The following is a 13,190-nucleotide window of genomic DNA, read 5'->3' as shown; positions in this document are numbered from 1 at the left end:
CACCCATAGATACTGTAGCAGTACGAGCGGAAGAGCAGCAGTTTCACGTCTCGGTGACAGAAGGCAAACCTCCTTGCAATCATGTTGCCAGTTGCACATAGTTTACGACGCCTCTGTTCAATGTCTGCCGTATCTTTTAGGTCGTCGGTAATAATGTGACCCAAATACGGAAATTCGCGCACAAATTCCATCCGATGGTTTCCGAGGAAAATTTTTGGTTCTGCAATATGCTTAAGCGATCTCGGGAGCAGCGACATGCACTGGGTCTTGGTTTCGTTGTAGATTATATCAAATTCCTCTGCATATTGGCGGCAAGTGTCGATGATTCGTTGGAGGCCATGCACTGATGGGGAAATCAGAACCATATCGTCGGCGTAACAGAGGTTGTTTATAGTTGTTTCATTGACAGTGTATCCGATTGGGAGTGAGTTCAGTTTGACATTCAAGGCATCTGTGTACATATTAAACAGGTATGGAAAGAGAATTCCCCCTTGTTGAAGCCCGCTTAGGGAGCCGAAGGTGTACGATAATACGTTGCCCCATTTGACACAGAATTGCTGTGTGGAGAACCAGCAATGTAAAATGCCAATTAGATATAGGGGTATGCCCCTTTTATGCAGCTTCAGGAATAGCTTCAGGTAGTTTACTCTGTCAAATGCTTTTCTCACATCTACGAAACACAGGAAAACAGGAGATGCTGATGATAGGTAGTAGTTCAGCAATTCTTTCAGTATGTAGATGCAGGTGTCGGTTGAGTGGTTTGCTTTAAACCCGAACTGGTTGTCAATGGTGTGTAGGAAGGGGAGAAGTCTCACAAGAAGAACCGACTCAAGTATCTTCGATGCGATCGTTGTGATTGCAATTGGCCGGTAGTTGCCAGGGTCAGCTGCATCCTTTAGCTTGTTTTTGATTAATGGTATCAAGTGAACTAAGAATAGGGAGTCTGGAAGAAACTGGTGAATTATGCACGCATTGAATAAGGCAGCTAGCAAAATGTAAATTATCGGATGGCAGAATTTGAAAGCCTCTGCGGGAAGACCATCACAGTCGGGCGATTTATTATAAGGTATGCTGTTTATGCATCGCTGATGTTACCTGGCGTAATACGGTCTGCAAAATGAAATTGAATGTTGTCATTAAGGAGGTTATCTACCTCGCTTCGGGAATCCTGATCATTTATGCAATTCAGGATATTGTTGAAGTGATCACCCCACATCCTTGCGATAGCCTCGTCTCCGACTGCTTCCCCTACTCTCTGTGATAGCTTTTTAGTTTTGGGATTTAAGGACTGGATATCTTTCCATAGACGAGGGTAATCACCAGATTCTACGTTTCTAGACATTGCATCGGCTCTTAGTAGTTTTTCATTTAACATGCAGTGCTTAAGAGCAAGTTTGAATTGTGCTCTTGCCTGCCTCATTAGTAATGCAGTGTGTCCTTCCCTCGGGCTGCCATTTTGCCTCCACAGTAAAAACATTTCTCGTGAGTATGTATACAGATCCTCAACCAAGTCATTCCAACCAGGTATATTACGAGAATTACCTTGACAAAATCTATAGGCAGTCCTGCCCGAAGCAAGCATAGCGGAGATTATGTTCGAATAGAATTCATTCAGATCCCTCTTGTGGTGGTCATTTCTACATTTTGTGTTGGTATAAAGTAAGGCGTCAGCCGGTTGAATTATTGACTGCAACCTGGTTTCCGTGGTCGCCCTAAAGTATCTGGTTTTCTGTTGGTTTTTAAACTCCCAGTTAACTGCTGGTGGGCGGTCAGTTAGTGGGTTCACGGTAGGGAGGGATGGGGTACTGAATGACACCTGTAATGGGATGTGATTGTAGCCCGTTGCAAGATCGTAGCGAATATTGCAGGTCATAATAGAATCATGAAGTTGTGGAGATGTGATGCAGTGGTACAGCCAGGAGGTTGTAATTTCGTCCGCTCTATTATGTACATATGAGTAGGAGGAGGGAGGGAGGGAGGAGCATTACATCGCTAATTTGGAGAGCATGATTTTGACAGAAGCGAGTAAGTTCATTATAAAATTGTTTTGTGGGGTGAGAATTAAGGTCCCCTATTATACAAATATGATCAGCAGGAGAATCTTGACTAATACTGTGTAACTCCCCTAGGATCATGCAGTAATGATCAAAATTATTGTTATTTTCCCATGGCATATAAACATTAATTATTAGGATTTTAGAGTTCCCTACTGTCACTTGAAGCCCAAGCAATCTGTCACTCCTGTAGGTCATCACCTTGCCTTTTCACAAATTATTGCCTCCATTTCTTTGCTACAAATTCGTTCTTAAATTCTATAGTGTTTCTCGCCTTTTTTAAAGAAGGGTTGGCACTCGGAACTTTTTTGGCTCCATGATGGCTTATTTAACAGTTGCACTCTAATAAGAAAAAAAAGAACAAAAAGCATGAACACAAAAGCAAAATGGGTCATGACTGTACATTGGATGCATTGTTTTGGCATTTGGTACGGCCCAAGTCATGAGGTGGTCCCTGGAAGGAATGTTTCCAGGTATACGAATTTCAAGGAAATGTATAAAACTAGAGTCAAAATTTTGTGGGAAAAAATTTACGAAAACCGAATCATGTGAAAACCAGGGCATGTGAAATCCAAGGTTTGAGATATATATACAGTGGAACCTCAGTTTTGTACATAATCCGTTCCAGCACCTCCCATAATGTAAATACAATTAATGCATTCCAGACCCCCCCAAAATATTAATGAAAAATACATTTTATAGGGAATAAACACAGTGTTACATACTGAAACTGAAAACAATGAAAAAGAAATTCAAATGATTAATGAAATGAATAGATGAGCATTTAAATGAACATTTAACATCACTTTTACCTTCATGAAAAACACTTGCTAGTGTATGGAAGATGGAGAGGGAGGAGAATAGGTTATTGTTTGGAAGGAGAATCTCCCCCCCAGAAGTACTTCAGGTATCAAGGACCTATCTAGGGTTACTTTTCATTTTTTACTGGCACCATCTGAGGTTAAGTTCCCCTCTTTGTTGTTTACGGGCACTAGGACCAGCTTGAGACTTATTGGACTCTGTCACACAACAAAACTGTCCAGAGACATTTGTTTGTGGCAGTTGTTTAAAATTTGTCCTAAAGTTAAACACAGCATTGTCATTGAACATGGTGACACGGATTACAACTTCTTTGTTGGAATGGTAATTCTCCACAAAATTTTTTACATCATTCCACTTTGCAAACATATGCTTAATCCCTGAAGTAGGCACATATTTATGCCCATTTGCTTTCTGAAATTTTCAAACCAGCATCTACTGGCATTAAATTCACTAACAGCAGCGCTTGTTGCAAACATTTTCCTAGTGAGATAGTCATGCAACAACCTTGCGTTTCCTCTGACACTATGTATCTCCCACAAACTGTTTTTTATTAATGATGTTACCCCTTTCACAGCATCAGCTTTCTTTATTTCTTTTTTCTGTGCTAGGATGGAACCGATTGTTGATACTGACTTGCCTTACATCCTAAGAGGTCAGCCATGAGTATACCACTTTTATATTTGGCTACAATTTCTTTCTTAAATTCTATTATGCTTCTGGCTACAATTTCTTTCCTAAATTCAATTGTGCTTCTTGCCTTTATAATGGAAAGGCTGGCACTCAGAACTTTCTTTGGTCCCATGTATTTTGATATCATTTTTGTGATTGAATGCTTTTTGTTGTGATAAAACTATTAATATAGTACTAAGGTATGTATAAGCATTTTTAGAATTTTTTTTTTCTTGGTGTTTGAACTACTATCAAATTATAGGCAGTTATATGTAAGCATATTTAGAGGGGTGTCAAGTATGCGCAGCTTTTAGCTGTTTGTGGGGTGTTTACGCATCCCTCCATAAACCGGGATTAACTATATGTACATGTACTTGTGTCGGTGTATGTTTATATACATACTGTATAGTACTATATATGATTATATATTACAGTATAGTATCAAGAAAATATCTTCAGATCGACCAGGTAATGATTACATGATAGTTTGATCTTTAATAGTACATACTACAGCAGAAACAGGGAATATACTGTGTTGGTTTTATTTTTCTTATGTTCTGGTTAGGGACATGTTAACAGATCAACTGAGCAGAAGGAATCAGAATTCTGGTAGAACAGAATCTGAATGATCACGTGCAGTATGTCTGTTTATGCAGAAACTTTAATGAACTCCAATTGTAGACCTCTTGATGACAATTGAGAAATGTGGGTTACCTTTCTACTGCTTCCCTTTCCAAAAATTCTCAGACTGGTGCAGTAAATGTTTTTCTTCAAGATTAGTCAGTCATGGATGCTAATATCTTTCCTTCTACAATTTTTAAGAGAGATGCTTAAGGTGTTGTGAAAATCCTGGAACTCTTTAAGATGTTCTTTGTGGTTTTAGGGTGGCTGTAAAGAAATAGATTTCAGGACATATTCCCTCTTGTGGAATATACCAGGAACTCATCCTTCCAGTTAAGTCTTCTAAAACAACTATGTGCCATATTTTCAGAACTTCAGCAAACAGCCGATTACTGCGTTGACACTATCAACACATGAGTGTGAGGTTTTTGTTGCATCTTGGGAGTTTGTCCTCAAGTTACTAGTGACTCAAAAAATAATTTTCCCAGTGACTCAGCTGCTAATAATTTCAGAGGCAGTGGTCAGTTTATCAGTCCTGTAGTTGGTCAAGAGTAGTTACTTCCTGCATCCTACCTCTATAGACAATTAATTCTTTAGTTATCTTATTTAATCTTAAATGTGTCGAACCTTGCTGAGCGTAACTAGTCATTGCTTTTGACCCAAGTCCCAAGTGATTGTTAGGTCTTGAAAGAACAAGACACCAGAAACACTGTATACTTATCACTCGTTTTGAGGGGGATGCAATTTGAATTTTGTGTGCTGAGCTGTTTGAGTGTCTTGAAGCAGCTTTTAAGCACTTAACTATGTAAACGTTTTTCTGTGGAATGTTACCTTTTGCAATGAAAACCAGTTTTTTTTTTTTTTTTTTTTTTTTAGCATCTCCCTTTTCAGGCTTGTTTGCGTGCTGCACTGTCATCTAGGAAATGAGATACAAAGACCTTTATGCTGTATGAGGGCAATTAGTCTACTCAGATAAAAACCTATCAGAGGTGGTATCAGTCATTTTGTGCATTAGAAAATTGAACACTGTGTAAAATGCATTGCCCTTTTTGTTTGCTATTTTTGGATAAATTAAGAGCATGAGAAGCATATACATGTTCTGTTACCTTTGCTGAAGCTAATTATTCTTGATTTAAAAGACATTCTTACAATGTTTAGAGAATTTGTCTCTATAGACATAACACAGCATTATGGAAATATAAATCCTGTTGGTATGCTTGTTGTAGCAAGTGCAGTCTTTTTCTGAACCAAATGAAAGAGCCCAGTCTTGGCTATTGGGGGAGTAGGAGAATAAATTATTTGTATAGATAGGGATAGTGTTCTTTTAGTTTTGAGTGTGATTTGTTTCCTGGGTTGCTGAACTCGGGCAGTTGGGTTTTATGAACGCTGCTTCTGCCGAGGTGGTTTTCTTGGTAAGGCTGTTCTTACCTTGTCTCATACATAGCATAGCGCTTTACTCTCTGACAGGGACCTAACTAGTAGCAGCACAATCCAGAAAGTATCCCAGGTCAGGTTAGATGCTTTGCATATAATGTAAAACGTATCATTTTCTTGGTTGAGTGGATTCTTGTCTGACTGCTTCAACTCACCACCCTTATCTCAATATGGGAATCAGCTGTCTTTAACAGTAGGTAAGAGTCATCCCAAATATAATGTAAATTTCTCGTAAAATTTATTTGGATACTACTTAACTACAGTTAAAGTAGAACTTGCCTGCCTGCCCACAGTTTTGGGGGATATAAAGAATTCTGATGTTTTTTTTTTATTTTTAATGCTGAATGCACCTGCTGGCATGAAGATACGACTAGCTTAAACAGTACTAAGTAGCCAAGTAATGAATTTTAGTATTATAATTTATGTATAGTACTGTAACTTTCCATTGGTTTGAGAAAATGGCTACAATGTTTTCAAATACTTAAAACAAAATTTTTGTCATTAAAAATAAATATGTACCCACACGTAATAAAAAAAAAATTTTGTTTTTACTTCATGACTGTATTCACCAAATATGTACTACTTGAATATACATACGTAGTTCCAAAACCTTACCAAATAAGCAACAATTTTATGGAGGCATCTGTAATCAGATTGAATATATATTCAGTTAAGATTACTTAAACCAAGAATTTTTCCTAGACTGAATTGTGAAGACCATAAAAGAGTTAACACTTCTAAGAGGAAAACTAAGTTGCTCTTGGGTATGAACATGGTAGAAAATATGTACGTAATTTAAACCACATTTTAATAGACCAAGCTAAAAGTGTTGTGTGGATATGTCAGTTTGCCTTTGATTTCTATATTGTTGATGTCTATCATAAGTAGTTTGATGCAATAAGTGGTTTTGTTGTGGAATCTGAAGGGTTGGATGTGTAGCTCCAAATAAATCTTCCTCCTCTAATTCCTCTTCAGATTTTCAGTCTAGTACTACCAGTGTCATATTCCTAAGTAGAAAAGCCTTATTAACCCAATTCCACCTTCTTTGTTAACCAATGTCAACTTCTGTGGAAGTTGTCTACATGACTATATCATGTAAATTACATTTCTTTCATGGTGATGCACAAATCAGAGCAAGATTGTCTGTTGTTCACTTAGTATTGGTTAGTTTTAACTTACCTGGAATCCCAAGTCCCCCATAAACTGTAGATGGTTAGATGATATGTTCTCCAGTATACCAAATTAATAGGCTAAAGGAAGGCAGTGGTTTGTATGTAAAAATCTTATGAAATACATTTTTTTTTACTCAGAGGTTGAATCATGTGGAGGCTATCAACGATCTCATTTTAGCCCATGCCTGTATGTACTTGAATGTTTAGAAATTTATACTTCACTGTATACGTATATGTGTTAGTATAATTTACATGGTTATCTCCTCCTCCTGCAGCATCATTACATGAAATGCATATGTACTGCAAAGGATTGAATATACACAGCCTAGTGTTATTCATATATCGCTATGTACCTTAGTAAACTTGATAGGTCTTGATTTTCTTACTTATCTAAATACCTAAATCATAAATTTACTTCCCAAAGTTTGTATTTTATGTAAATTTTACCGTTTAGAACATATATACTAGGAATAGTAACTAGAGGTTACATGTAACTGTGGGAGTGATTACTTATTTGAAATTAGTGTATTGCTTATCTAGAAGTGAAGCAATATTCTTTACAGTAGACTGTTGGACTTAGTTTTTTAATGTAATGTTATTAATTTTCTCTTCATTATGAAAAGTTCTTTGTATCAGTATATTTTCATCAGTGTACACAGTGATAGTTCTGTGAATGTATTTTAGTTGATAAGTGGTACTCCTGTTTAATACATACTCGCTATAAATTTCAAGATACCGTAGATTCAATTTTTCTCAGCATTTTTGCAAAAGTATATAATATTTTATATTTGTGCAAATATACAATAACTATTTTATAAAATTGTTAATAAATGGGTTGTTCTCTTTAGCACCAGCTTTTTAAAGCTTTGCAAAATTAAAAGCATTAAGTGCATTGTTTCTTAAAGCTTATTTAACATTTCTGTTCCCAAGTAGCAGTATCTGTATTTACTAACTGCTTGAATCTTACTAATTTACTAACAATACTAATACTATCCTCTTTCTGCTTGGTACCCAATTAATATTAAGCATTCTGGTGGTAAATAAATATGATTTGGCAATATTTTAATGATAGAATCAGAATATTCTGTCACTGACATAAGCTTTATTTCAGGCCCCTGGCGGCCTATTGACTCCGATGGGGAATGCTGACGTCATCGAGGATTCTCGGGCAGGATGTGAGAGGCCTCCCTCTCCAGGACGTGTCTCGGCTCCACCAGTATCAACACCTGGCACTCCTCACGCCAGAGCAACTCCTATGATGACCACACCCATAGAGTCTTCTCCAAGTGCAACAACAGTTGTACCCCCAAGTCGTAGTGATGAAGGTGCTGTCAGAGATTTAGAAGCAGCAATGACACGCCACTTACCAGATGATACAACTGATTTCTCCACAGATGCTCTTTTGAAAGGAGGAGGAACATCTACTGCTAACACAGGAACAGGCCAGAGATCCACTATACAATGGGTTGGGGGTACTAGTGCCCAACAAGGTTCATCCCTTCCTGCTTCAACACTCCTCAGACAGCTATATGCAAGTAGGGAAAGTGTCATTCGTTCATCTGTGCAAAGATCATATTATTCAGATGTTGGCTCAGCATTGCCTACTCCTCCTGGATCAGAGAGTTATCAAGATTCTATGTTTGGGAAAGGTCATGATTTTCCATACCCAGGTGGTGGTTTGACTGGCTCAGGTTACCCAGATTACCATTCAGCCATGACTCCTCCATCCAGTGTTTCCCCCCGTGAAAAGATGGGTGGAGATTGTGGTGATCTAAGAGCTAATTCAGGATCCTATCTTGCTGATGGAGCAGGTGGCATGCCAGCACAGCCAGTACCACTAAAACCTCAGCTATATTCATATGGATCTTCAGGGGTACCATTAGACTCTTCAGCATATTCTGCACCTCTTACAGACCAGGCAGGGCTTTATACTCCATCAAGTTTCCACCTTTATCATGCAAATACTGCAAAGTCTACACCATCTTATGATGGGCTACGTGCAGGTGGTTCTTGGTATGCACCATCTTCATAGCAACAGTAGTGTTAATTTTCATTTATCCAAAATGTTTGGCTTTTTCAGAAAATGCACTTTATCCTGATCTGAATATGAATATCAGATGCAATATGCCAGTGTGGTTGTCTCAAAAAAATCTTGGCTGGCAGTTTTGATGGGCAGTCACACTTTGACATTTGCGAGTTAGGAGGATGTGGTAAAAATATTACATATGTACAGTTAGTTCTGGGTATGCACCAGTTTTTTTTTTTTTTTAGTGATCACTTAAGGCCTGTCCACCACGAGCGGGCCTGATCGGCGTGCTCCGGGGTTGACGGGCAAATTCTGGCGATGGAGAGGTGGGCATGCCCGACGATGCAAGTAGTGTGTTCAGTGCGGTACGATAAACATGGTACCTACCGCAAAGAAGAGGATATTGTTTAGCATGATAATTGCTTTCTGTGTGAATAAAACAAGAAGAAAAAAAAAAAAAAAGAAAAAAGGAGAGGAAAATGGTGCAAAGGCTGGCTCAGTAAAAGAAATGTATATGGTTAACGTACGTCTGCCAGGTCGAAGCTCAAGTCATCGGGCACCACCATGGTGATTTTGCTACAAGACCCATCGGGCAATTTAACGGTTTGCCCGACAAGTGTGCCCGTTAGAGGGGAAGTCCGCCGATCAGGCCCGATCGTGTGGACAGGCCTTTAGTGATTAGTGACAATTTTCTTCCCAAAGCAGTATTGTGTAATTGATATGCATCTCCAGTGCATCACTTAACATTACCTCGATTGACAACTACCTGTTCTGCCTGCAACACATCTCCGAAGAACTTTTGGATTATTGGAATGTGTATTGAAGGTTTTGTTCATTGTCTTCCAAGGGCTCCCCTGGATACATATCGCCGTTTATCTCTTTCTCTGTTAATTCTCAGATTGCTAAATGTAATATACCAGTGATTAAATGGAAAGAAGGAACAAACTCATGGGAATGAGATTAAACATATCCATGTCTGAAAATTCTTTTTCTAGGTAGGGCCTGAGGAATCTTTTCAGTCATTCCACTTAGAGTAATATATTGTCTTAATTTAAGAGTACAGTACAGTATAGATATGTTGGAACTCAAAATCTTTTAGGAATGAATGAAGTGCTTGTATCTAAGCTAATAAGAGCAAAATTCCTTTCATTTTGAGTCGAAAATAAAAGTGGAGGATAGATGGAAATTCCCAGTATCTTATTTGAGAAACTCCTCTCTAAGAAGTGGTGGGATTAGTAATCTTCCTACAAGTACGTTCAATTTTGTATAATATACATATATAGGACTTTGAGCTACAAAGTAGGACCCATCTGTAAGATATCTCTGTACTGAAATATTTAAAGTTTTTCTACTTAGGGAAAGTGAATGGTAAATTTAAGTTTGAAAAAGTGCAATGCTATTGTGATTAATGGTGAAGCGTAAAGCATTCATGGAAGGATCGAGGTGCAATAGTGCAGTTGCCAAGGAATACATAAGAAATATATAAATTAAATTTGTGAATATCATCTCTTATCATATCGTTAGTAGATTGTAAGTTTATGTTCTCATGTATCCAAGGAATAAGAATACACTTTTTAACACAATTAATTGAAATGTAATTGTAACATATTGTAAATATTTACGTATTGGTAAAGACATTTTGTTTTGAATTTATGGTGCTTAGAAAAACTTCTATTGTGGATCAGCTAGCATGTTGAGTTTTTGATCGGCCAAGCAGGTTCACTATTCTTTATTGATTCTGTAAATAATACTTTGGATCTTTATTTAATAACTACTTAATATTTAGGATAATTTCCTGCATTGTAATAATTGCTGTTGTAATGATTAACAACAAAATTGGTTTAATTTTATGATTACATACATGAATATATATTTATGCAGATAAACATTAGTGTAAACTTTTGCAGTTTGACAAACACACATTAAGATGAGCAGTTCAATGCTTACGTCCTGCCTGACATGTCATCTAAGAATAATAACAATGATTCTTCTAAATGGGCAGACTCTAATAGTATCATTTGTCAAAATTTGGTTTTCTATAATTTCAGGGATATTTCAGTTAAAGTACTAGATTAAAAATCAAATTGACATGCAGAGAAGTAACATTTTAAAAGTAATTTTTAGAAGTATAAACTGGAGTCATTTATTTCTCTGTAAAGATAAGGCATATGTATTTACTTCAGACAGCCATTGGGTTAACATAATAGAAATATCAAGTTACCTATTGCATAATAGTAAACACTACAAGAAATTGCATTAAAATAACCTGAAGAGGGAAAATACATGATCTGCCCACTTGAGTATGTTGACTTACAGAAAAATCGTTCCCTATTTTCTTATTTTAAAGATTTTAAAAGCTAATGTTTAAGATATTTAGTAAATTAATTTTCAAAATCCATCATAATACATTATCCAGCAGAAAAACTAGTGTCTTGGAGAGAGAAAAAGGCAACTAAGGTGCCTGTTTATAAATTTATGTGCGTGAGTGTGTGTGTACGTAGAATACAGTAAAAACTAAAAGACTTAATGCAGAAGTTGAGAACATTGAACTGCTAGTCTTAAATAAACCATTCTTTCTGTCTCCGTCTTGCATTAACATTGTAACTTAAGTAACATTTATTTTTGTCTTTTGACAATATATTTGAGGAAAACCCCTTTTTCTGCTCATTATTTGTAGGTTTGGGCTGTGTTGGCTATCAATTTCCTTTAGACAGCCAGAAAGAGAGAATAAAAATCAATACTGTAATTGTGTACCCTTGCATAAGTAGCTGTGGTTCATTCCAGCATTATGAACCACTCTGCTGTTAAACAGGGCAATAGGTACAACTGAGAGTTTAATTACAAGTGAACTGAGTCATGACTTTTTTTAGGTCATGAGATTATCTGGAAGAGTTGCTCACAACATACAGTAGCCCATAGGCCTAAGTGTGGATAGAGAACAGTTTGGATTTTTGAGGGCTCGTAAAGATTTTTAGTGACCGACAATTGCAGAATTTTCAAGGTTGTAATATTTTGTTTTACAGTTCTTTTTACCTACAGTTCTTTTTACCTCATTATTCTCTAGAGTCAGCTTGTGGGTGATAATTGCATTTTTTCTGTTGATATAGATCTGTTTTGTGAGGTTTTTTATTATTATTATATTTGCAGTGCAAGGCTTTCTCATGTAACGATGAGTACTGTTTCTCTGTTTTCATTGAGGATATACATTTATTAAGACTAGAGTGGATGTCTGTGAACGGTATAATTGTGACTTAATAAAGGCAAGTTGTTGAGATATATTTACCAGACAGTGGAATTTGTTTATACCAGTACTTAAAATTTAAATGAGCAAACTATTACTACCTTTAAAATAATTAAGTTAAATTTTTGCCAGCTAGAGTAATAATTTATTACTGCAATTTAGTTTTCCTTTACTGTAATTTAGTTTTCCTAGTTTATTTTAAAAAGGTTTCCTCTAGTATTTTTTTTATTTTATACATTTTTTTTATTGTTGCAAATTGTAAATTCAAGGCATTTATGAAACACTTAACTAGTTGTTATTATTTCAGGGTAAATGTGTATGTGTGTGTGTGTGTCTACTCTTCAAGTAGTATCTTATGATCATGTGTACCTATATGTTCAGTGTACAGCAACTATGATCTATGTGTACTGATGTCAAGTAATTTTTATTTCCTTACATACAGATCTGCTGTAAAAAAAACAGTACCGGTGATATAACTTTATTTTATTCACACTGTAATTGTACATTTATGTAGTCTTTTGATGTACATCTATATCTACTTTTGCTATTTGAGGCTATGTAAAACATTCCAAATATAAACCTTTAGGTTTTATTTTTCATAATTTATTTAAATTTATTATTTGTTATTACCTTTCAAGAATTGAAAATGACAACATGGAAGTATATTTTGCTGTAATTTCTTAAGTGTCGTTCACCTTGTGTACAGTATTTGATGTTCATTGTAGCCAACTGTGCTCAATGGTAAGCCTATACGTCCATGCATTTTACAGTGAAAAGACTTGAGAAAGTATTATTTATCTATTTTTACAGTTTATATACAGCTTATAAAACATTCAGTAGTAGGCAAGTTACTTTTTCTTTACATTTTTTTAGTTCAGAATTGGTGTATATTTATGATCAAACTTAAATAAGAAGGCTTTGCATTTAAAAGAAAAAAAAATTCAGTATACAGGAAGGAACCTGAAAAAACTAAAAAATAACTTTTTTTGCCTTTTCTTGTCACCTTAACTCTGGAATTCTCATCAATTTAAAGTAAAGGATTCAATTTCTATATTTTAATATTTTGAAAGTAAGAAATTTCATAACCAAAACTAAAAACAAACAATTCATGTACTAGCCAAGCTGTGTTCTGGTAGAAAGTTCAGTTAAAG

General features: G+C 36.1%; 1 protein-coding gene across 7 annotated transcripts in view; it reads left to right on the top strand.

The window, feature by feature from the left end:
* LOC135219625 (protein trachealess-like) overlaps positions 1-9,105 on the top strand; it is a 1,405,277-nt gene extending 1,396,172 nt beyond the window's left edge. The window contains exon 15 of one of the 7 annotated variants that reach the window (XM_064256544.1): positions 7,884-9,105. In XM_064256544.1, coding sequence (XP_064112614.1) covers positions 7,884-8,804 — 921 coding nt within the window. In that variant the 3' untranslated portion in view covers positions 8,805-9,105. The remainder of the gene's footprint in view (positions 1-7,883) is intronic. The other 6 variants (XM_064256547.1, XM_064256543.1, XM_064256549.1 and 3 more) reach the window with 6 other exon arrangements.
* Positions 9,106-13,190: the final 4,085 nt, after the last annotated feature.

The sequence above is a fragment of the Macrobrachium nipponense genome, chromosome 1 (assembly GCF_015104395.2).
Source record: "Macrobrachium nipponense isolate FS-2020 chromosome 1, ASM1510439v2, whole genome shotgun sequence".
Lineage (NCBI taxonomy): Eukaryota > Metazoa > Arthropoda > Malacostraca > Decapoda > Palaemonidae > Macrobrachium > Macrobrachium nipponense.
This window is presented reverse-complemented; position numbering and strand designations above follow the sequence as displayed.